Raw genomic sequence first — 26,079 nt, 5'->3', positions numbered from 1 at the left:
AAATAAAAAATCATTTTTTTTTCTCAAAAATTATGTTTTAGCAAGCAATTTTTTATTTTTGCAAGGGTAACAGGAGAAATTGGACCCCAATAGTTGTTGCCCAGTTTGTCCTGAGTATGCTGGTACCCCATATGTGGGGGTAAACCACTGTTTAGGCGCACATTGGGGCTCAGAAGGGAGGGAGCACCATTTGACTTTTTGAACGCAAGATTGGCTGGAATCAATGGTGGCGCCATGTTGCGTTTGGAGACCCCTGACGTGCCTAAACAGTGGAAACCCCTCAATTATAACTCCAACACTAACCCCAACACACCCCTAACCCTAATCACAACTGTAGCCATAACCCTAATCACAACCCTAACCCCAACACACCCCTAACCACAACCCTAACCCCAACACACCCGTAACCCTAATCCCAACCCTAACCCTAATCCTAACCCTAATCCCAATCCTAACCCTAATCCCAACCCTAGCCACAACCCTAACCCTAACACACCCCTAACCCTAACCATAACCCTAACCACAAGCCTAATCTTAACCCTATTTCCAACCCTATCTCTATATGCCCGCGTTGCGGATTCGTGTGAGATTTTTAGGCACCATTTTTTTAAAAATCCGCAGGTAAAAGGCACTGCATTTTACCTGCCGATTTCCAGTGTTTTTGTGCTGATTTCATTTGCGGATTCCTATTGAGGAAAAGTGTAAAACGCTGCGGAATCCGCACAAAAAATTGACATGCTGCGGAAAATACAACGCAATGTTTCCGCATGGTATTTTCCGCCCCATGGGCACAGCGGATTTGGTTTTCCATAGGTTTACATGGTATTGTAAACTTGATGGAAAACTGCTTCGAATCCCCAGCGGCCAATCCGCTGTGGATCCGCAGCCAAATCTGCACCATGTGCACATAGCCTGATTCTAACCCTAATTCTTACCCTAGCCTTAACCCTAACCCTAACCCTATCCCTAACCCTAGTTCTAACCCTAACCCTAGTTCTAACCCTTACCCTAGTGGAAAAATAAAAGTAAAGATCATTTCTTTATTTTATTTTTGTCTCTACCTATGTGGGTGATAAAGGGGGGGTCATTTACTATTTTTTTTATTTTGATCACTGTGATAGGATTTATCACAGTGATCAAAATGTACCTGGAACGAATCTGCCGTCCGGCAGATTCGGCAGGCGCACTGCGCATGCACCCACCATTTTGGAAGATGGCGGTGCCCACGGAGATGGCGGACGGACACCAGGAGGCTCGGTAAGTATGAGGGAGGGGATCGGAGCATGGGAGGTTTGATCGGAGCACGGGGGAGCGGACAGGAGGATGGGGGAGCGGACAGGCGGACGGAGGGGAGCAGAACACAGGATGGAGGACTGGGGAGGAGATCGGTGGCGGTGGCGGGGGGCAGATCAGAATTTCCAGCCATGGCCGATGGTATTGCAGCATCGGCCATTGCTGGATTGTAATATTTCACCACTTTTCAGAGGTGAAATATTACAAATGGCTCTGATTGGCTGTTTCACTTTCAACAGCCAATCAGAGTGATCATAGCCACGGGGGGGTGAAGCCACCCCCCCCGGGCTGAAATACCACTCCCCCTGTCCCTGCAGATCGGGTGAAATTGGAGTTAACCCTTTCACCCGATCTGCTGGGACGCGATCCCTCCATGACGCCACATAGGCGTCACAGGTCAGATTGGCACCGACTTTCATGACGCCTACGTGGCGTCACAGGTCGGGAAGGGGTTAAGGTCTGTGCCTCACTTTACATTGAGCATGAAGACCATTGTTAGGGTTGGCAGAATGTTCCGAGTATACATATGTATTATTAGGTGCGTTCGCAACCCGGAGTCCACTGTGCAGGAGAGGAACCTGCTGCTGGCAAATGGTGGTGCTATATGGCAGTATAAGCAAACTCTGTTATCTCCACAGAGTCGCTAGGAACAAGATGCTGTGCCCTGTTAACCTCACAGAGGTACACAGCTACCAACCAGAGCAAACTGTGGTCATGCAGTCAGAGAAAACAGACAAACAACTCCTCACCTGAGGTGCTGGTATTCTAGCGGCTTATTTCAGCCAAGGCCCTGAATACACTCATACAAATTCCTCACCGGAGGTGCCGGTATTATAGGGGCTTATTTCAGCCAAACCCTAACCGCATCCAAACATGACCACACTGGCGCTGAGCACATAGACATTGGTTTGATACTAGCACATGGCCGTGCGACCACGCGAACCTTTTATAGCTGCTGCAACTTCAGGACCTTCCTAGAAGACCAATAGGAGCTGCTACAATACCTGAGCAACTTCAGGACCTTCCTAGAGGACCAAAGGGAGCTGCTGCAGTATCTGAGCATGTGACCCCCGACCTCCAATGAGAGGTCTTACCCTGGGCATGCTCAGAAGGGGAAAAGCAGGACTTAGACCCAGAGACGTCTGCTCGCCGCTGACCAGTACTGGCTACAAAGGCAGAACCTGGAAGAACTGTAGCAACCAGTCACCCAGTATCAGCCTGAGTCAGACGCTGGGACCGACGTCTCTGCTGAGCAGGCTCCACTGTGGCTGGAGAAGAATGGGAGAACTGTGGCTGGAGAAGAATGGGAGACCTCAACAGAGATTCCTGCTGTGCAGAGGTGTGAACTCAACACCTAACAACCATAGGTCCAGTAAGTACACTACTGCTTGAGTTTTGAGTTTGGCTTTGGGAACCACCTTTCCATCCCATTGCCTATAGTTTTCATTTGACTTATTCTCCTAAGTAAGAGGGACTCTTTTGCATTTTGAATCATCCTTCCTTTACAAGAAAGTACAGGATTTTAACACATTTTATGCTTTATAACAGCCCTTAAGAAAGTCATTTAAGAAAATAAGACAATCAACAGAGGTGATCCCATCCAGTCAATGCAAATATTTTTATCCATACAAAAGTAAATCAATAAACCCAAAGTATCAATCAGATGATTTTATTATCATTTTCTTAAAAATGTTGCTAGATGACATTTTCATAAACATGAGCTACACCAGCATCTGATCCTTCATTATCAGTGTGTGCATGAAACTGTAAAATGAAACAGAAATTCATATAAATATGCAAAAATAATAATAAAAAAAGATGCAAATAAAATGAAGTATAATCACCAGAAAAATAATAGTTACCAAGAACACATTCATGGTTACCTTTAATTGATTGTATGTTTCTGTAATCTCCGATATCTTTAGATCTGTGTATGTGCCTTCAGTCTGCAGGAACAAAAAGTACTTGCACTCAAAAGACATTGGAAGAAAAATAAGATAACTTTGAAGAATATAGATTGTTTATCGAATTTAGGTTACAAGTATGAACCTGAAAATGGCCTACCATTATCTGAGAACAATTTCGGATGTCACTCCCATCCCTCCTAGTGAAGAAGGGTATGACAATTGGAGGGATGCTGCTCTGCAGGTTTTAGAATGGCAGTGCACCAATGTTTTGAATAAACACAGAATTTTGGAGTCTTAAAGGTCTTGCTATTGTAGTGGTACAAGCTACTTGGTGTAGCCATCCAAAGGTGTCCTACCAAGACTACATGGTTGACTTAAAAAATAGTTTTGGATCCAGAGAGGATGCCACCGACCTCCTATATAAACTTTCCTACACCTACCAGGACTCTAGTGAAAAACTGTCTGATTACTTTATCAACAGGATAAGCTAAAGCACAGAATAGTATCTGAGGGCAGACATAACCCTGGACAAGTTGACCAGTGTCATCTGGAACAATAGCTTCATGGAGCTTTGACTTTCAAAGCCATTTAGCAGTGACAGAGGTGCTGTGATGAAGAGAAGATCTACTGTTCCTTCCATCAGTTGCGTAAGTAGGTGTGACAGAAGGAAGCTATTCTAGCAGCCAGAGAGCAGACAATCAAGCAACTAGCTGCTGTTGCCTTAAATCCCAAGCTGAATCATTAAGAGGAATAGCTCTAGAAGATCATTGAAAAGCAAAGGGAACAACTTGCCCAAATTCTAAATACCCACGCTATGGAAATAGAGCGGATAAAACTAACAGTTCAATCAGCCAATGAAAGACGGCAACAGTCATTGAGGTGGATGAGTGATGGTCAGCTTTGCTTTTGTGAAACCTAATCACATGTCTTATGAGTGCTCTACACAACGTGGTTTAAAAAAGTCTCCATCTTTCGCCATGAGAAGATGTCGTATGGATAAGAATAGTTCTGCATTGGGCCCCTTTCAAAATCAGAGGTCCCTAGCCCTAAAATTAACGTTATGTTTCACTGAAACCAAAATAATATCGTTCCATCAGTAGACAGAGCTGATCGGATTATGGCAGCTTCTACTCTCCCATGTAGACTATTGAAGCATACTAAAAGTAAAAAAATAATGTTTTAAAAATATTTAAAAAATTAAAAAATATACAAGTTCAAATCACCCCCCTACAACCCCATTCAGAATAAAACAATAAAAAAATCAAACATACACATATTTGGTACAAAATCAATGTCACCAAGTTCAATTTTTTTTCTTGCAAGAGATAAAAGGTAGAGAGATTTTTGTCATTGTCTAGAAATAAATCTGAAATTAATATGATGGCTTTCTTTTTCCAGTTTTTCAGATTTAAATGGGATATGATTACATCTAAAATCTCGATTGGTATTTCAGTTTTGAATCCTACAGTAGTAAATTTCAATGACTTATACAGGGATTTTATAGTGTAAATATTTGTCGTCTTTGTCGGAGATCTTGGGGTGGGAAAATTATTGTCAAACAAGTGAGCAAAGATCAGGGTTTTTAATGAGATATTCTTATTAAAATATTTTTTTAATAATGAAAACTGGAAAAATTATTAGGCATTATCCATAGGGATCTTAAATAATGGGAAGAAATATTCGGCACTCCCATGCCTCCATTGTTTTCCTTCTTTTAAAACACGTGGATTTTTATTTTTCCACATAAATCTCGTTAATTTAGCTTGAAACTTAGAAATACATTCCTTACTAATTAGCAGATGATTCACTCTGAAGATGTACAGTAATTTGGGTAGTACAAACATTTTGTGACTTTTGTTTCTCTCCAACCATAAAAGTTCGTGTTTAGATATTTTCAATAAATCTTCTTGTATAGCCTACAATTTCTAGGTTAACCTCTATCACTTGTAATTTCGATACCCAGATATGAGATAGTTTGCTCCTCCCATTTGTATTCAAACTCGTCCTGAATAATTTGTTTTAGCTCATTGTCTCTGTTTAAGTCTAACATTTTGGATTTAGATAAATTTATCTTATAATATCAGTCCTTAGCGAATCCTTCGATTTCTTTAGAAATTTCTCTCAAGGATGATAGTGGATTTGTCAATGAAAGAATCACATCGTTCGCAAAAAACCTGATTTTATCGTTTCTAATTTTAGTAGACACCCCATTATTAATGCTATTATTTCTTACTCTTTCAACAAATGGCTCCATAATTAGAGCCAAAAGAATAGGGGATAAAGGACAGCCTTGTCTGATGCCATTAGAAATGTTAAAATTATCTGATGAGTGGTTATTGGAAACCACTCTAGCAGATGGATTATTATATAGAGCCAAGATTCATTTCAATATTGAGCTGTTAAAGCCAAATTTACTAACATTATTTTGTAAAAAAAAACAAAAAACCAGTGGATTCTTTTGAACCTCTCTTCAAGATCCCCAAGTCTCTGCATGATGACCTCCACCCCAGGAGACATTTTGAACTAATACTAGAAAACTCACCAAAATGGTGATGAAAAACAAAATTTCAGAGAGGTAAAAACAACGACCAATCCTCCTGCCGATCTGCCACAAAGCACCTTAAAATTTGTTCTAAAGATTGATTTGTCCTCTCTGTCTGATTGATGGTTTCAGGGTGATAAGAAGAGTAAAATGACAAGTTAATCCTGAGTATACGACAAAAATCTCTACAGAATTTAGACTCCCCTATCAGACACAATGTTAAAAATGATCCCATGTAACCTTACAATATGGTAAATAAACCTAGACAGTGTCTCTGCATTAGGTAATCATTAATATCCTTATGCATGGACAGCCAACAGAAAAATCTAGCAATGGCTTTCCATGTAGCAGTAACCACAGGATAACCACTCAAGACAGAATCATGAAATTCCTGTAACACCCGCAATCTTAGGTACACAGGCATAAATAATTTGGATCCTTGAGTAGTGGAAGGAGCCAACGACTGGACTTTACGAATCTCCTCTTCCATCTCTTAGGTTACCATAGAACACAGTACCCAGAGGAATAATTGAGGATGGAAGTCCTGCACCAACGGTTCCTGTAAGCGCGCCACCATCTGCGCCAACAGAGCCCTAATGTCGGACTTTGCTGCTTTCACTGTTGCAGCTATTTATGGTTTACGTGTAATTAGTTAGGAATATGTCTGCTGTCAATTAAGGGGAAGTGTCATACTTAACATTAAGGCTTGCTGCAGAGCACATCTTGTACCATATTGTTTTGTTCTTCTTTGTTATTCCCCCTGCATCTTTCCCCATTTCCCCCCTTTAAATAAACCTGTTTAGTGTTTTCATCTCATCTCTTGTGAGTGTACAGGGGTTTCCCGCGTCGACCCTTGACAGAAGAGGAAGACATTCTTACATTCCTCTACAGTTCTCAGCAAGATTTGGATAGAATCACTCTGTCAAATTGAGGTGAGATCTACTAGACACCCTGCCCATGGAGGCGGCTTAAAATGGTGTTACAATTTTAACAGATTTCCATTTCTTTCATCAATTAAACATATGGGACGACTCCAATAGTTGACCATTTTGTCTTAAAAATGTCATCTTAAAATCGTTTCACTTTTCTTACTTTGTCTATTTGATCCAATACAACTTTTCCTCTGCACCATGGCATGAAAGGGCCGACCACGTAATAGTTGGATGGGCTGAAAAAAAGCTAGAGCAGAGTTGCTCTTTCTTCACAACTTTTGACTTCTCCCAAGCGATGAACACGGGGGACCCACTGTAACATTCACATGCCCAAACAAGTCAAATTTTAGTTGGCTGTCTTGATTATCTTAGCAGTTTACATACCTTGATGCTTCTTGAATTCTTCAGTATCTTTCTATAAGAACAGTTAACATGTGACAATTATTACTGCTGTTTAGAAGAAAAAAAGGGATTTTTTGCTGAAAGTTCAATTATACAGTAGTTACAATTTCTAAAATCTTTTCTGGAGAGGATCCTGGCAGCAAGTGTTCACTTTGCCTGCAGTGCCACCATAGGGTAAACAATGTATTACACTGTATGCATAAATAAATTATTGGGCTATTTATGCAAGGTATGTAGATGCCAGATCCTCCAGAACAAGTGCCGCTCTTTGTAGCTGGTCTCCAACTCATAATACCCCAATAAGCCCCATATCCAAGCCCTTGCCTCCTCCTGCTGACTCAAACTGAAAAAAATATTTTCTGGATCCGCGCATTCCTTGACCATGAAACCACAAAAATACTAGTGCATGCCCTCATCATCTCCTGCCTCGATTACTGCAACCTCCTACTCTCTGGCCTCCCCTCTAGCACTCTGGTACCACCCCAATCCATCCTACACTCTGCTGCCCAAATAATACACCTGTCTCCCCGCTATTCCCCAGCCTCTCCCCTATGCTAAGCCCTTCACTGGCTTCCTATTGTCCAGAGGTTCCAGTTCAAAACCCTAACTATGACATACAAAGCCATCCACAACCTATCTCTTCAATACATCTGTGACATGGTCTCCCGGTACTTACCCACACGCAACCTTTGATCCTCTCAGGATCTCCTTCTCTACTCCTCTCTCATCTCTTCCTCTCACAACTGCATCCAAGACTTCTCCCGTGCTTCCCCTATACTCTAGAACTCTCTACACCCAACACATCAGGCTCTCACCTACCATGGAAACCTTCAAAAGGAACCTGAAGACTCACCTCTTCTGACAAGCCTACAGCCTGCAGCGATCCTTTGTCTGCTGAACCGCCTCATGACCAACTCTACCTTCTCCTAGTGTATCCTCACCCATCCCCTGCAGACTGTGAGCCCTCGCGGGCAGGGTCCTCTCTCCTTCTCTACTTGTGTGTGCCTTGTTTTGCTCATGCTTATTGTGCTTGTCTATATCTGCCCCTTTCACATGTAAACCTATAAAAATGTATAATAATAATAATAATAACGGGTATGGAAATGAGTTTTAAAAACTGGACAATAGATAGAAAGGTTACTAGTGCACAATAATTTGGATTATTAACAAACATTACCTGCAAAGAGTAAATGCAAGCAGCAATACAAGCACCAGTAGGCAGATCAATCCAATTAGTTGTAGAATGAAAATTGCTTTAGATCCTTCATCTGCATGTGAATAGATATATATAGAACAGATAAAAATGTGAACTATACAACCAAAATCATACCCAAGGGCAGTAAACATGGGCTTTTATGTGTTTTGTATAAATGGTTCAACCTTACATTTTGGATTGTGGGGGTGATTTGAACTTTTATTTATTTTTTTTCTATTTTTTTAAAAACTTTTTTTCTATTTTTCACCTGCTTCAATAGTCTCTAAAGATGTCTCCTATGGTCCGAACTGCTAATTATTCAGAAGAGCATCACCGCTCGGCAAATAATGAGTCATCAAGCAGAGGAGTGGTGCACTCCTGAACACATAAAATTAGACAACTTATTTGAGGATCAAAGGCCTCACATCCAAAACTGACTCTTTTACAAGTTGATCATATGTAAGGCAAATATTTCCTACTTACTTCGATATATGATTTGAATGCTCCTATTTGTGACCCCATGTTTATTCATTGCAGAACACTGATATCTCCCGGCATCATTTTCGGTAATGCTGATGAGTTGAATGGTGACAGTCTGGTTACTTATGTTGCGATGAACAACCATGTCTTCTTTATACCAAGTGACAGAAGCATTCGGGTTACTGTCTACAATGCACCGAAGAGTTACAGAATCTCCATCCTCCATAATCACTGCGGTTGTATCATTGATAACAACACCTGGGAAAGATATTAAATACATTTTTCACAGACTGCACATGAGTCAACAGTGTGATGCAGCAACAAAAAAGGCAAACACAGTTCTAGTATGTATTAACAGAAGCATAGAGTCTAGATCACATGAAGTAATTCTCCCCCTCTACTCCTCCTTGGTCAGGACTCATCTGGAATACTGTGTCCAGTTCTTTGCTCCACATTTTAAAAAAGACAATGAAAAACAGGAGGAAGTTCAGAGAAGAGCAGAGCGACCAGGATGGTGAGCAAACTGCAAACTGTGTTCTTCGAGGAACGGTTAAAGGATCTGGGAATGTTTAGCTGCAAAACAGAAGGCTAAGAGGAGACTTAATAGCTGTCTACAAATATCTGAAGGGCTGTCACAGTGTAGAAGGATCATCATTATTCTCATCTACACATGCAAACACGAGAAGCAATGGAATGAAACTGAAAGGGAGAAGATACAGATTAGATATTTTGAAAAAATTGACAATGAGGGTGATCAATGAGTGGAACAGGCTGCCACGAGAGGTGGTGAGTTCTCTTTCCATGGAAGTCTTCAAACAGAGGCTGGACAGACATCTGTCTGAGACGGTTTAGTGAATCCTGCATTGATCGGGGGGTTGGATACGATGACTGTTGTGAAATTAGATTTTGGGCTCCCCCGGTGGCCACTGGTGGAATTGAACTGGTGTGCATCATCCCCTCTGTTCACCTGTTTCCATCAGGATGTGGGAGTCGCTATTTAACCTTGCTCCTCTGTCACTTCCATGCCGGTCAACATTGTAATCAGAAGCCTTTCTGTGCATGTTCCTGCTGCTAGACAACTCCCAGCTAAGTTGGACTTTAGTCCTCGTTTGTTTTTGCATTTTGTTCCAGTTCACAGCTGTAGTTTCGTTTCTGTGTCTGGAAAGCTCTTGTGATCTGAAATTGCCACTCTGATGTTATGAGTTAATACTAGAGTCTTAAAGTAATTTCTGGATGGTATTTTGATAGGGTTTTCAGCTGACCATGAAAGTGCCCTTTCTGTCTTCCTGCTATCTTGTAAGCGGACCTCAATTTTGCTAAACCTATTTTCATACTACGTTTGTCATTTCATCTAAAATCACCGCCAATATATGTGGGGGCCTCTGTCTGCCTATCGGGGAAATTTCTCTAGAGGTGAGCCAGGACTATATTTTCCTCTGCCAGGATTAGTTAGTCCTCCGGCCGGCGCTGGGCGTCTAGGGATAAAAACGTAGGCAACGCTACCCGGCTACTGTTAGTTGTGCGGCAGGTTTAGTTCATGGTCAGTTTAGTTTCCATCCTTCCAAGAGTTAGTACCTATGTTTGCTGGGCTATGTTCTCTTGCCATTGAGAACCATAACAGTTTGACCGGCCCAAAAAAGGGTTAAATTAATTGACAGAGAAAGGAGAGAAAAGAGAAGTCTGCTGAAGATTTTTTTTTTTTTTTTCCTTCCCTTCAGTTCTGAGTGTGCTTGTAATTGAATCTCTTGCAAGTCTGCCTATATTGCAGCCTTTCTCTCTCTCTCTCTCCTTCTAATCCTGGAATGGCTCTGTGTTCACCTGTTTAAAATGGATATTCAGAGTTTAGCTGCAGGTTTGAATAATCTCACCACGAAAGTTCAAAATTTACAAGATTTTGTTGTTCATGTTCCTATATCTGAACCTAGAATTCCTTTGCCTGAATTTTTCTCGGGGAATAGATCTTGCTTTCAAAATTTCAAAAATAATTGCAAGTTGTTTTTGTCCCTGAAATCTCGCTCTGCTGGAGATCCTGCTCAGCAGGTCAGGATTGTGATTTCCTTGCTCCGGGGCGACCCTCAGGATTGGGCTTTTGCATTGGCTCCAGGGGATCCTGCGTTGCTCAATGTGGATGCGTTTTTTCTGGCCTTGGGGTTGCTTTATGAGGAACCTCAGTTAGAGCTTCAGGCGGAAAAGGCCTTGATGTCCCTATCTCAGGGGCAAGACGAAGCTGAAATATACTGCCAGAAATTCCGTAAATGGGCTGTGCTTACTCAGTGGAATGAGTGCGCCCTGGCGGCGAATTTCAGAGAGGGTCTCTCTGATGCCATTAAGGATGTTATGGTGGGGTTCCCTGTGCCTGCGGGTCTGAATGAGTCCATGACAATGGCTATCCAGATCGATAGGCGTCTGCGGGAGCGCAAACCTGTGCACCATTTGGCGGTGTCTACTGAGAAGACGCCAGAGAATATGCAATGTGATAGAATTCTGTCCAGAAGTGAACGGCAGAATTTAAGACGAAAAAATGGGTTGTGCTTCTATTGCGGTGATTCAACTCATGTTATATCAGCATGCTCTAAGCGTACTAAGAAGCTTGATAAGTCTGTTTCAATTGGCACTTTACAGTCTAAGTTTATTCTATCTGTGACCCTGATTTGTTCTTTATCATCTATTACCGCGGATGCCTATGTCGACTCTGGCGCCGCTTTGAGTCTTATGGATTGGTCCTTTGCCAAACACTGTGGGTATGATTTGGAGCCTCTTGAAACTCCTATACCCCTGAAGGGGATTGACTCCACCCCATTGGCTAGTAATAAACCACAATACTGGACACAAGTAACTATGCGGATTAATCCGGATCATCAGGAGATTATTCGCTTTCTTGTGCTGTATAACCTACATGATGTGTTGGTGCTTGGATTGCCATGGCTGCAATCTCATAACCCAGTCCTTGACTGGAAAGCTATGTCTGTGTTAAGCTGGGGATGTAAGGGGACGCATGGGGACGTACCTGTGGTTTCCATTTCATCATCTATTCCCTCTGAGATTCCTGAATTCTTGACTGAATATCGTGACGTTTTTGAAGAGCCTAAGCTTGGTTCATTACCTCCGCACCGGGAGTGCGATTGTGCCATAGATTTGATTCCGGGTAGTAAATACCCTAAGGGTCGTTTATTTAATCTGTCTGTGCCTGAACATGCTGCTATGCGAGAATATATAAAGGAGTCCTTGGAAAAGGGACATATTCGTCCTTCGTCATCTCCCTTAGGAGCCGGTTTTTTCTTTGTGGCTAAGAAAGATGGCTCTTTGAGACCGTGTATTGATTATCGGCTTTTGAATAAAATCACGGTTAAATATCAATATCCGTTGCCACTGCTGACTGATTTGTTTGCTCGCATAAAGGGGGCCAAGTGGTTCTCTAAGATAGATCTCCGTGGGGCGTATAATTTGGTGCGAATTAAGCAGGGGGATGAGTGGAAGACCGCATTTAATACGCCCGAGGGCCACTTTGAGTATTTGGTGATGCCTTTTGGTCTTTCAAATGCCCCTTCAGTCTTTCAGTCCTTTATGCATGACATTTTCCGTGATTATTTGGATAAATTTATGATTGTGTATCTGGATGATATTTTGATTTTTTCGGATGACTGGGACTCTCATGTCCAGCAGGTCAGGAGGGTTTTTCAGGTTTTGCGGTCTAATTCCTTGTGTGTGAAGGGTTCTAAGTGCGTTTTTGGGGTTCAAAAGATTTCCTTTTTGGGATATATTTTTTCCCCCTCTTCCATCGAGATGGATCCTGTCAAGGTTCAGGCTATTTGTGATTGGACGCAACCCTCTTCTCTTAAGAGTCTTCAGAAATTTTTGGGCTTTGCTAACTTTTATCGTCGATTTATTGCTGGTTTTTCTGATGTTGTTAAACCATTCACTGATTTGACTAAGAAGGGTGCTGATGTTGCTGATTGGTCCCCTGCTGCTGTGGAGGCCTTTCGGGAGCTTAAGCGCCGCTTTTCTTCCGCCCCTGTGTTGCGTCAGCCTGATGTTGCTCTTCCTTTTCAGGTTGAGGTCGACGCTTCTGAAATCGGAGCTGGGGCAGTTTTGTCGCAGAGAAGTTCCGATTGTTCCGTGATGAGACCTTGTGCCTTTTTCTCGCGTAAATTTTCGCCCGCCGAGCGGAATTATGATGTTGGGAATCGGGAGCTTTTGGCCATGAAGTGGGCTTTTGAGGAGTGGCGTCATTGGCTTGAGGGGGCTAGACATCAGGTGGTGGTATTGACTGACCACAAAAATCTAATTTATCTTGAGTCCGCCAGACGCCTGAATCCTAGACAGGCGCGCTGGTCATTGTTTTTCTCTCGGTTTAATTTTGTGGTGTCCTACCTGCCGGGTTCTAAGAATGTTAAGGCGGATGCCCTTTCTAGGAGTTTTGAGCCTGACTCCCCTGGTAACTCTGAACCTACAGGTATCCTTAAGGATGGAGTGATATTGTCTGCCGTTTCTCCAGACCTGCGGCGGGCCTTGCAGGAGTTTCAGGCGGATAGACCTGATCGTTGCCCACCTGGTAGACTGTTTGTTCCTGATGATTGGACCAGTAAAGTCATTTCTGAGGTTCATTCTTCTGCGTTGACAGGTCATCCTGGAATCTTTGGTACCAGGGATTTGGTGGCAAGGTCCTTCTGGTGGCCTTCCCTGTCTCGAGATGTGCGAGGCTTTGTGCAGTCTTGTGACGTTTGTGCTCGGGCCAAGCCTTGTTGTTCTCGGGCTAGTGGATTGTTGTTGCCCTTGCCTATCCCGAAGAGGCCCTGGACGCACATCTCGATGGATTTTATTTCGGATCTTCCTGTTTCTCAGAAGATGTCTGTCATCTGGGTAGTGTGTGACCGTTTCTCTAAGATGGTCCATTTGGTTCCCCTGCCTAAGTTGCCTTCTTCTTCCGAGTTGGTTCCTCTGTTTTTTCAAAATGTGGTCCGTTTGCATGGTATTCCGGAGAATATCGTTTCTGACAGAGGAACCCAATTCGTGTCTAGATTTTGGCGAGCATTCTGTGCTAGGATGGGCATAGATTTGTCTTTCTCGTCTGCTTTCCATCCTCAGACAAATGGCCAGACCGAGCGGACGAATCAGACCTTGGAGACATATTTGAGGTGTTTTGTGTCTGCAGATCAGGATGATTGGGTTGCTTTTTTGCCTTTAGCGGAGTTTGCCCTCAATAATCGGGCCAGCTCTGCCACCTTGGTGTCTCCTTTTTTCTGTAATTCGGGGTTTCATCCTCGATTTTCTTCTGGTCAGGTGGAATCTTCGGATTGTCCTGGAGTGGATGCTGTGGTGGAGAGGTTGCATCAGATTTGGGGGCAGGTAGTGGACAATTTGAAGTTGTCCCAGGAGAAGACTCAGCTTTTTGCCAACCGCCGGCGTCGGGTTGGTCCTCGGCTTTGTGTTGGGGACTTGGTGTGGTTGTCTTCTCGTTTTGTCCCTATGAGGGTTTCTTCTCCTAAGTTTAAGCCTCGGTTCATCGGCCCGTACAAGATATTGGAGATTCTTAACCCTGTGTCCTTCCGTTTGGACCTCCCTGCATCTTTTTCTATTCATAATGTTTTTCATCGGTCATTGTTGCGCAGGTATGAGGTACCTGTTGTGCCTTCCGTTGAGCCTCCTGCTCCGGTGTTGGTTGAGGGCGAGTTGGAGTACGTTGTGGAAAAAATCTTGGACTCCCGTGTTTCCAGACGGAAACTCCAGTATCTGGTCAGATGGAAGGGATACGGTCAGGAGGATAATTCTTGGGTGACTGCCTCTGATGTTCATGCCTCCGATCTGGTCCGTGCCTTTCATAGGGCTCATCCTGATCGCCCTGGTGGTTCTGGTGAGGGTTCGGTGCCCCCTTCTTGAGGGGGGGGTACTGTTGTGAAATTAGATTTTGGGCTCCCCCGGTGGCCACTGGTGGAATTGAACTGGTGTGCATCATCCCCTCTGTTCACCTGTTTCCATCAGGATGTGGGAGTCGCTATTTAACCTTGCTCCTCTGTCACTTCCATGCCGGTCAACATTGTAATCAGAAGCCTTTCTGTGCATGTTCCTGCTGCTAGACAACTCCCAGCTAAGTTGGACTTTAGTCCTCGTTTGTTTTTGCATTTTGTTCCAGTTCACAGCTGTAGTTTCGTTTCTGTGTCTGGAAAGCTCTTGTGATCTGAAATTGCCACTGTGATGTTATGAGTTAATACTAGAGTCTTAAAGTAATTTCTGGATGGTATTTTGATAGGGTTTTCAGCTGACCATGAAAGTGCCCTTTCTGTCTTCCTGCTATCTTGTAAGCGGACCTCAATTTTGCTAAACCTATTTTCATACTACGTTTGTCATTTCATCTAAAATCACCGCCAATATATGTGGGGGCCTCTGTCTGCCTATCGGGGAAATTTCTCTAGAGGTGAGCCAGGACTATATTTTCCTCTGCCAGGATTAGTTAGTCCTCCGGCCGGCGCTGGGCGTCTAGGGATAAAAACGTAGGCAACGCTACCCGGCTACTGTTAGTTGTGCGGCAGGTTTAGTTCATGGTCAGTTTAGTTTCCATCCTTCCAAGAGTTAGTACCTATGTTTGCTGGGCTATGTTCTCTTGCCATTGAGAACCATAACAGATGACCCTGGAGGTCTCTTGCAACTCTAACATGCTATGAACTTACCTTTTCTACGAACTAAGTCTGTTTTCTTCTAATGTTCATCTATCTATCTATTTATCTATCTATCTATCTATCTATCTATCTATCTATCTATCTATCTATCTATCATCTATCTATATATCATCTATCTATTATCTATCTTTCTATTATCTATCTATCATCTATCTATTATCTCTATATCTATCAATATACAGTTAGGTCCATATATATTTGGACAGAGACAACATTTTTCCAATTTTGGTTATAAACATTACCACAATGAATTTTAAACAAAACAATTCAGATGCAGTTGAAGTTCAGACTTTCAGCTTTCATTTGAGGGTATCCACATTAAAATTGGATGAAGAGTTTAGGAGTTTCAACTCCTTAACATGTGCCACCCTGTTTTTAAAGGGACCAAAAGTAATTGGACAGATTCAATAATTTTAAATAAAATGTTCATTTCTAGTACTTGGTTGAAAACCCTCTGTTGGCAATGACTGCCTGAAGTCTTGAACTCATGGACATCACCAGACGCTGTGTTTCCTCCTTTTTGATGCTCTGCCAGGCCTTCACTGCGGTGGTTTTCAGTTGCTGTTTGTTTGTGGGCCTTTCTGTCTGAAGTTTAGTCTTTAACAAGTGAAATGCATGCTCAATTGGGTTGAGATCAGGTGACTGACTTGGCCATTCAAGAATATTCCACTTCTTTGATTTAATAAACTCCTGGGTTGCTTTGGCTTTATGTTTTGGGTCATTGTCCATCTGTAGTATGAAACGACGACCAATCAGTTTGGCTGCATTTGTCTGGATCTGAGCACACAGTATGGCTCTGAATACCTCAGAATTCATTCGGCTGCTTCTGTCCTGTGTCACATCATCAATAAACACTAGTGACCCAGTGCCACTGGCAGCCATGCATGCCCAAGCCATCACACTGCCTCCGCCGTGTTTTACAGATGATGTGGTATGCTTTGGGTCATGAGCTGTACCACGCCTTTGCCATGCTTTTCTCTTTCCATCATTCTGGTAGAGGTTGATCTTGGTTTCATCTGTCCAAAGAATGTTCTTCCAGAACTGTGCTGGCTTTTTTAGATGTTTTTTTAGCAAAGTCCAGTCTAGCCTTTTTATTCTTGATGCTTATGAGTGGCTTGCACCGTGCAGTGAACCCTCTGTATTTACTTTCATGCAGTCTTCTCTTTATGGTAGATTTGGATATTGATACGCCTACCTCCTGGAGGGTGTTGTTCACTTGGTTGGCTGTTGTGAATGGATTTCTCCTCACCATGGAGATTATTCTGTGATCATCCACCACTGTTGTCTTCCGTGGGCGCCCAGGTCTTTTTGCATTGATGAGTTCACCAGTGCTTTCTTTCTTTCTCAGGATGTACCAAACTGTAGATTTTGCCACTCCTAATATTGTAGCAATTTCTCGGATGGGTTTTTTCTGTTTTCACAGGTTAAGGATGGCTTGATTCACCTGCAAGGAGAGCTCCTTTGACCGCATGTTTACTTCACAGCAAAACCTTCCAAATGCAAACACCACACCTCAAATCAACTCCAGGCCCTTTATCTGCTTAATTGACAATGACATAACGAAGGGATTGCCCACACCTGCCCATGAAATAGCCTTGGAGTCAATTGTCCAATTACTTTTGGTCCCTTTAAAAACAGGGTGGCACATGTTAAGGAGTTGAAACTCCTAAACCCTTCATCCGATTTTAATGTGGATACCCTCAAATGAAAGCTGAAAGTCTGAACTTCAACTGCATCTGAATTGTTTTGTTTAAAATTCATTGTGGTAATGTCTGTAACCAAAATTAGAAATTATTAAATTATTAAATTAGAAAAATGTCTGCTACTTTGGTTTCACCTTTCTTTTGCAATTCTGGTTTTCATCCTCGTTTCTCCTCGGGTCAGGTTGAGTCTTCTGACTGTCCTGGGGTGGATTCTGTGGTGGATAGGTTGCAGCAGATTTGGAACCATGTGGTGGACAATTTGACTTTGTCCCAAGAGAAGGCTCAGCGCTTTGCTAACCGCCGTCGCTGTGTGGGTCCCCGACTTCGTGTGGGGGATTTGGTATGGTTGTCTTCTCGTTATGTCCCGATGAAGGTTTCCTCTCCTAAGTTCAAGCCTCGTTTCATCGGTCCTTATAAGATTTTGGAAATCCTCAACCCTGTGTATTTTCGTTTGGACCTCCCAACATCGTTTGCCATTCATAATGTGTTCCATAGGTCATTGTTGCGGAGATATGTGGTGCCTGTGGTCCCTTCTGTTGATCCTCCTGCTCCGGTCTTGGTGGAGGGGGAGTTGGAGTATGTGGTGGAGAAGATCTTGGATTCTCGTATTTCGAGACGAAGGCTTCAGTACTTAGTGAAATGGAAGGGCTATGGTCAGGAGGATAATTCCTGGGTTGTCGCCTCCGATGTCCATGCGGCCGATTTGGTTCGTGCCTTTCATTTGGCTCGTCCTGATCGGCCTGGGAGCTCTGGTGAGGGTTCGGTGACCCCTCCTCAAGGGGGGGGTACTGTTGTGAATTCCGTTCTCGGGCTCCCTCCTGTGGTCATGAGTGGTACTGTGTGAGTTTGTTCTTGGGCTCCCTCTGGTGGCCTTTAGCGATATGGCTGGTCTTGGCTGGGCTCAGCTGTTTCATTTCCTGCTGGGCTGGGCCTATTTAACTCACCTGGACCTTTACTTGTCGCCTGCTGTCGGTGTATTCAGTCCTGATTCTGTGCTCTCCTGAATATTCCTTGTGACCAGTCTCCTGCTATGAGAAGCTAAGTTTGCTTGTTCATTTTCTCATTATTTCCTTGAAAACGTTTCTCAGTATATGATGAGTTCAGCCCAGCTTGCTTTTATGTGATTTTTCGCTTGCTGGTTAGTTCTGGGGTGCAGAGTGCGCCCCTCACATCGTGAGTCGGCGTGGGGGTTAGTGTATTCTCTGCGTGGTTTATTTTTGATAGTTTTTGTACTGACCGCACAGACACCTATCTATTATCTGCCTATCTAGTATTAGCGGGCCTCATTTGCTAAACCTGTTTCATCTCTACGTTTGTGTTTTCCCCTTAACTCACCGTTATTATTTGTGGGGGGCTATCTAAAACTTTGGAGATATTTCTCTGAGGCAAATGAGGTCTTTGCTTTCTCTCTAGGGGTAGTCAGTTTCTCAGGCTGTGACGAGGCGTCTAGGTTTTCAGGTAACGCTCCACAGCTGCCTTTAGTGTGTTTGGATAGGATCAGGATTGCGGTCAGTATAGCTTCCACATCCCCAGAACTTGTCCTATATATTCAGGGTATATGTGTCAGGTCAGTTTGAGATCCTACCACCAGGATCATAACACCTGTCCATATAAAAGCGGACATCTTGTTTTGTTGGTGCCATTTTCTCAGTGTCACAGTGCAGAGAGGCTGCTCCTGCGCTAGTGCTGCTGCTGAAAATGAACTTGTTAGCTAGCTAGGATCCGATCCTGTGTGAAATTGATCTTCCAGCATCAAACCAGTATCACTCAGCCACAAATCTGGCTCTGGCCAGCACTCATCATGAGTCTGCAGTTCACAGGGACAGCAAGGGTTGCATTAGTATAGGAATCTCACTGTGCTAAAATGCTGGATAATGGGCCTCGCCAACCACCAGCCTCCCTATCACCCACATCTGCTGCTTTTACTTTATCCATCACCATGCCAAGTGTTCTCACCCAGTTCTCTGGTCTCAGAAACTCCACTTATTTACCCATTACAGACTGGGTGAGTAAGAGCCCATCAGCTGTCATGGAAGTGATCATGCCTGCTGTTTTTGTGTCATCTAGGACAACAGATCTTTCTCAATCCACTATAACATCTCTGCCTGCACCTACCTCTCTGTCCAACAGTTTGTCCTGTTCACCCTACTCCACCATCTCTGAGCACAACAGCCAGCCTGCATTCCCACAGATGTGGTCAAGTAAAATAATGTTTCCTCCTACACATGCCAAAGCTAAGAGCCTGAACTCCATGATGTCCAATCTGTTGGCTACAGAAATGTTGCCTTTATGCCTGGTGGATACAGATAGTTTCCGAAAGTTCATGGCCATCGCAGTCCTCCAGTACCAGTTGCCAAGTAGCCATTATTTCTGTAAGAAAGCAGTGCCTGCACTACACCAGCATGCTGCAGGCAACATCACCCATTCCCTGAAAAAATCTATGTCTGCCAGGATGCATTTCACAACTGAAACCTGAACGAGCAAACATGGACAGGGGCATTACATCTTGCTCACTGGGGACTGGATGATTCTGGTGGCTGTGGGGGCACGTAGTCAAAGGGCTTCTTCACAAGTCTTGAAATCCCCAAACACTTCCTCCACTGCTTCTAGGTCCTTCACCTCCTCTAGGACCTCCACCTGTGTCCTCAACCACTTTCTTAATGAGACATGCATTACAAAAGTGCAGGGGGAATATCCCCCACATCAATACTGTGCAGCCAAGGCTCACCACAGTCAGTGTTAAAAATAATATGCCTTGGGGATCGCAGTCACACAGCTCAAGAGTTGTGGACAGCCAGTCCAGGCTGAGTTAGAGCAATGGTTATCTTCACTGAACCTGGAGCTAGGGAACGCTGTATGCGATAACGGTACAAACCTGGTGGCAACCCTACACTAGGGTAACCTCACACATGAGCTTTGCATGGCTCACTTTCTCAACCTGGTGGTACAGCAATTTTTCTGCCACTATTCCGGCCTGGATGTGCAGCTGCAGAAAGCACGGTCACTATGTGCTCCCTTCCGACGATCCCTCCCTGCAGGTCATCGACTTGCAACGCTACATAGGTCTCTCAGTCTACCGGTTAACCATTTGATTAACGATGTTCCATCATGGTAGAATTCCACTCTGCACATCTTGCAGTGTCTGTGTCAGCAGCAACATGCACTGGTGAAGTATGTCCTTTTACATAGCCTAGGCCAACGCTGTCCGGACATGGTGCAAATCGTGCTTGCAGAGTAGGCACAGATGAAGGACATTTGAATCCCTCTGCACAGTTTCGAAATGGTTACTAAGATGGTTAACGATGCTGTCATCAGAACTACTATTCCAGTCATCTACTTGCTGGACCACACTTTGATAAGTCTGCGTGAGGACCTGGTGGTTCCAGAGGAAGAGGTGGAAGCAGAGGAGGATGCAGAAAAGACAACAATATCTCTGAGTACCGGACTGTAGGCACAGAGGCGGGTTCAATGGGAGGGTGGATTACAGCGATCGAGGGAGGCTCATGGTACCAGATAAACTGTTAGTGAAGGTGAAGGAGCCAAGGAACAAATTGAGGAGTAGGAGGAGGAAGAAGTGATGGAGGGGCAACGGTTAGGAGATGAAGTGGAAAATGATCCCCTCTCTGTTGTCAGTGGTTGTCAGGAGGGGATAGAGGTAGCAACCTTGAGTGTTACTCTTCCACCAACACACCATGGACTTGGACCTCAAGGAAGAGCCAGACACATGAGCGCCTTTTTGCTGCACAATCATCAACATGATGCCCATATTTTTGGGGGTTAGTCCTGATTATTGGGTTTCCACTTTGTTGGATCCACGGCACAAGAGTACATTTTGCTAGATGCTTCCCCATGGAAAGGAACATGCGCATGCTTGAGTATCGAAACATGCTTGTAGAAAATCTTCAGATTGGTTTTCCCCAAGAGAGTGCATCGCAGTTATAGACTTCCTTTTAGGGCTGGCGGAATGCACCGAGTAAATATAGAGATGTTATTTGGTGCGTTCGCAGCCCGGGGTCCACCGTGCAGGAAAAGAGCCTGCTGCTGGCAAACGGCGGCACTATATGGCGGTAGAAGCGATCTCTGTTGCTTCACAGAGTCGCTATAAAGAAAGGGCTCTGTCCTGTTAGACTCCACAGGAATACACAGTAACTGCTGAGCAGATAGCAGCTTGTAGTCGAGCAGTCAAGGAAGCAAACATACAATCTCCTCACTCACGGGAGGAGCCGGTATTCTAGGTGGCTTATTTCAGCCGGGGCCCGGAAACCATACACACAATCTCCTCACCGGAGGTGCCGGTATTCTAAGTGGCTTATTTCAGCCGGGTCCCTGAATCCACACAAGCGTGACCACATTGGCGCAAAACTCATAACATGCATTGATACTAGCGCATGTCCGTGCGGCCATGCGAACCTTATATAGCTGCAGCAAGTACAAGACCTTCCTAGAAGGACCAATGAGAGGCTGCCACAGAGCCTGAGCACCTTCCGGACCTTCCTGGAGAACCAATGGGCTTTGCTGCAGTATCCAAGCATGTGACCATCGATCTCAAATGAGAGATCTTACCCTGGGCATGCTCAGAAGGAGAAAAGCAGGACTTAGTCCCAAAAGCATCTGCTCGCCGCTGCCTAGCACTGACTTCAATGGCAGAAGCTGGAAAAGCAGCAGTAACCCTTTGTACAGAGTCAGACTGAGCGAGACGCTGGGACCGACATCTCCGCTGAGCAGGCTCCACTGTGGCAGGAGAAGAATGGGAGACTGCAGCGGAGATGGCCCGAGATTCCCCCTGTGCAGAGACGGAAACTCGACCCCCAACACCTCCAACCCTGGAAATATCAAAACATCACTAAAACATTAGCAGCAGCAGGGTAAGTGACATAAGCAATGTCTGTGAGTCATTTCACACATTTTTTTATACCAGCTGTAGGGATTTCACTCACTCAGGTGCGATGGCTGACACTCAGGATGCACGTTCCTTTAAAAGTTCACAGGGTTTATTACTTCATAAACCACATGGCAAAATAACAGCAAACAAATAGCCTTTAGTTCAGGAAAAGAAAAGCAAAGTGTCCAGTCCTTCAGGCTCAGTCCTAGTGCCTTAACACACTCTGGAGGCTAGCACCTCCACACATATCTCCTGTGTTAAGCATTAGCCTGTCTTATATAGAGCTAACCACACCCAGTAACCCATCACATGATTAGCCATGTGGTCTGACATCACCACAGGCCCTGAAACACATATATATACATGGTTATGTGCAACAAAGAAATACTCCGGGCTACATTACAGCAACAAGGCACTTATGTGGCACATACCTCCCGTCGACTACACACCCTTTAGCCATGCTACATACCTCCCCCTCTGCCTAAAGCCGTGGGGCTTGGCACTTTCCCCCACTAAACAAGGGATTCTTGATAGGGCATCTGCATTACCGTGCAGCTTTCCGGCCCTATGTTCCACATGGAAAGTGAAGTCCTGCAGGGCTAAGAAGTAACGGGTGACCCTAGCATTTCTACCCTTTGTTTCCCTCATCCATCTAATTGGGGCATGGTCAGATATTAGTCTGAATTTACGACCCAGCAGATAGTACCGTAATGTGTCCACCGCCCACTTTATGGCCAAACACTCTTTTTCCACGACTGAGTAGTTCTTCTCAGATGAGGACAGCTTTCTACTCAGATAGAGAACATGATGCTCCTCCCCATGTAGCTCTTGGGAAAGGACTGCTCCTACCCCAACATCTGAGGCATCTGTCTGAAGAATAAATTCTTTCTTGAAGTCTGGGGCCATCAGAACGGGCTGCTTACATAGAGCCCCTTTCAACTCTTGGAAGGCTGACTCTGTCTCTTCGGACCATTTAACCATCACCGATTTTGTCCCCTTTAGCAAATCAGTCAGAGGCGCAGCCACTGTGGCGAAGTTCGGGATGAACCTCCTGTAATATCCCATGATTCCCAGAAAGGCCTTAACTTGCTTTTTGGAGAGTGGTTTTGGCCATGTTTGGATTGCCTCCACTTTCCTGATTTGGGGCTTTATTTCTCCACGACCCACTATATAGCCTAGGTATTTAGCTTCTTCCTTACCCAAGGCACACTTCTTTGGGTTTATTGTAAACCCCGCCTCTCTTAGAGCATCAAACACTGCTTGGACTTTCTCCAGATGACTCTCCCAGTCCGGGCTAAAGATGACGATATCATCTAGGTACGCAGCAGCGTAGGCCTTATGGGGTGCAAGGACTATCCATAGCCCTCTGGAAGGTCGCCTGAGCTCCCTGTAGGCCAAACGGCATCCGGACATACTGGAAGCATCCATCAGGTGTCGAAAAGGCCGTCTTCTCCTTGGATTCCTGTGCCATGGGGATCTGCCAATACCCCTTTGTCAAATCCAAGGTGGATATATATCTGGCATGCCCAAGCCTTTCGATGAGCTCATCAACGTGGGGCATGGGATAAGCGTCAAACTTGGAGACCTCATTCAACTTCCGATAGTCGTTGCAAAACCTCCACTCTCCATCAGGTTTTGGGACCAGGACAATTGGGCTCGACCAACCGCTCTTGGATTCCTCAATGACTCCAAGCTTCAACATACGCTCTAATTCCTTGGAGATAACTTCTCGACGAGGGTAAGAGGGTAAGAGACAATCCCAGTCTCTACCGTCTTTCTCTATAGCTTTTCTCAGCATGCTCTTCAGTGTCTTGTTAAATCTCTCAACAAGGCCATCTGACTGGGGATGGTACACCGAGGTCCTCAACTGGGAGATTTTCAGGGCTGTGCATAACTCCCTCATCACCTTGCTCATGAAAGGTGTCCCCTGGTCAGTCAGGATCTCCTTCGGCAGACCTGTCCGGGAAAAGACATGGACCAACTCGCGGGCTATATTCTTCGAGGAAGAATTTCTCAGGGGAATTGCCTCAGGATAGCGTGTGGCATAGTCCTGGATGACTAATACAGTGGGGCAAAAAAGTATTTAGTCAGTCAGCAATAGTGCAAGTTCCACCACTTAAAAAGATGAGAGGCGTCTGTAATTTACATCATAGGTAGACCTCAACTATGGGAGACAAACTGAGACAAAAAAATCCAGAAAATCACATTGTCTGTTTTTTTAGCATTTTATTTGCATATTATGGTGGAAAATAAGTATTTGGTCAGAAACAAAATTTCATCTCAATACTTTGTAATAGATCCTTTGTTGGCAATGACAGAGGTCAAACGTTTTCTGTAAGTCTTCACAAGGTTGCCACACACTGTTGTTGGTATGTTGGCCCATTCCTCCATGCAGATCTCCTCTAGAGCAGTGATGTTTTTGGCTTTTCGCTTGGCAACATGGACTTTCAACTCCCTCCAAAGGTTTTCTATAGGGTTGAGATCTGGAGACTGGCTAGGCCACTCCAGGACCTTGAAATGCTTCTTACGAAGCCACTCCTTCGTTGCCCTGGGGTTTGCTTTGGATCATTGTCATGTTGAAAGACCCAGCCACGTTTCATCTTCAATGCCCTTGCTGATGGAAGGAGGTTTGCACTCAAAATCTCACGATACATGGCCCCATTCATTCTTTCATGTACCCGGATCAGTCGTCCTGGCCCCTTTGCAGAGAAACAGCCCCAAAGCATGATGTTTCCACCACCATGCTTTACAGTAGGTATGGTGTTTGATGGATGCAACTCAGTATTCTTTTTCCTCCAAACACGACAAGTTGTGTTTCTACCAAACAGTTCCAGTTTGGTTTCATCAGACCATAGGACATTCTCCCAAAACTCCTCTGGATCATCCAAATGCTCTCTAGCAAACTTCAGACGGGCCCGGACATGTACTGGCTTAAGCAGTGGGACACGTCTGGCACTGCAGGATCTGAGTCCATGGTGGCGTAGTGTGTTACTTATGGTAGGCCTTGTTACATTGGTCCCAGCTCTCTGCAGTTCATTCACTAGGTCCCCCCGCGTGGTTCTGGGATTTTTGCTCACCGTTCTTGTGATCATTCTGACCCCATGGGGTGGGATTTTGCGTGGAGCCCCAGATCGAGGGAGATTATCAGTGGTCTTGAATGTCTTCCATTTTCTAATTATTGCTCCCACTGTTGATTTCTTCACTCCAAGCTGGTTGGCTATTGCAGATTCAGTCTTCCCAGCCTGGTGCAGGGCTACAATTTTGTTTCTGGTGTCCTTTGACAGCTCTTTGGTCTTCACCATAGTGGAGTTTGGAGTCAGACTGTTTGAGGGTGTGCACAGGTGTCTTTTTATACTGATAACAAGTTTAAACAGGTGCCATTACTACAGGTAATGAGTGGAGGAAAGAGGATACTCGTAAAGAAGAAGTTACAGGTCTGTGAAAGCCAGAAATCTTGATTGTTTGTTTCTGACCAAATACTTATTTTCCACCATAATATGCAAATAAAATGCTAAAAAAACAGACAATGTGATTTTCTGGATTTTTTTGTCTCAGTTTGTCTCCCATAGTTGAGGTCTACCTATGATGTAAATTACAGACACCTCTCATCTTTTTAAGTGGTGGAACTTGCACTATTGCTGACTGACTAAATCCTTTTTTGCCCCACTGTATATACTGATGGCCCCGGGCTGATTTAACTAAGGGACCGACCAAGTCCATGGCAATTCTCTCGAACGGCACCTCAATAATGGGCAGTGGCACAAGGGGGTTCCGGAAATGAGGAGTGGGAGCAGTTAGCTGACATGTAGGGCAGGACCTGCAATAGTTCACTATTTCCTGGTGACACCCAGGCCAATAGAACCTCTGCACAACCCGTTCCTGCATTTTTTCCACCCCTAGGTGTCCACCCAAGATGTGTGAATGGGCCATGTCCAACACCTTCCGTCTATATGGACCCGGCACTACCAACTGCTCTACCAACTCCTCCCTTATTTTCGTGACCCGGTACAACAACTCCCCACTCATCAGAAAATGGGGAAATCTTGTGTCTGCCCCCGGCTCCTGTACC

General features: G+C 44.5%; 1 protein-coding gene across 1 annotated transcript in view; it reads right to left on the bottom strand.

Moving 5' to 3' along the window:
- The window catches only part of LOC143767799 (sialic acid-binding Ig-like lectin 8), a 109,204-nt gene that overhangs the window by 69,252 nt on the left and 13,873 nt on the right, over positions 1-26,079 (bottom strand). The window contains exon 3 of the mRNA XM_077256319.1: positions 8,755-9,009. Coding sequence (XP_077112434.1) covers positions 8,755-9,009 — 255 coding nt within the window. The remainder of the gene's footprint in view (positions 1-8,754; positions 9,010-26,079) is intronic.

This window comes from Ranitomeya variabilis, chromosome 4, assembly GCF_051348905.1.
Source record: "Ranitomeya variabilis isolate aRanVar5 chromosome 4, aRanVar5.hap1, whole genome shotgun sequence".
Lineage (NCBI taxonomy): Eukaryota > Metazoa > Chordata > Amphibia > Anura > Dendrobatidae > Ranitomeya > Ranitomeya variabilis.
Note: the sequence above shows the minus strand (reverse complement) of the source record. Positions and strands in the feature narration are given on the sequence as shown.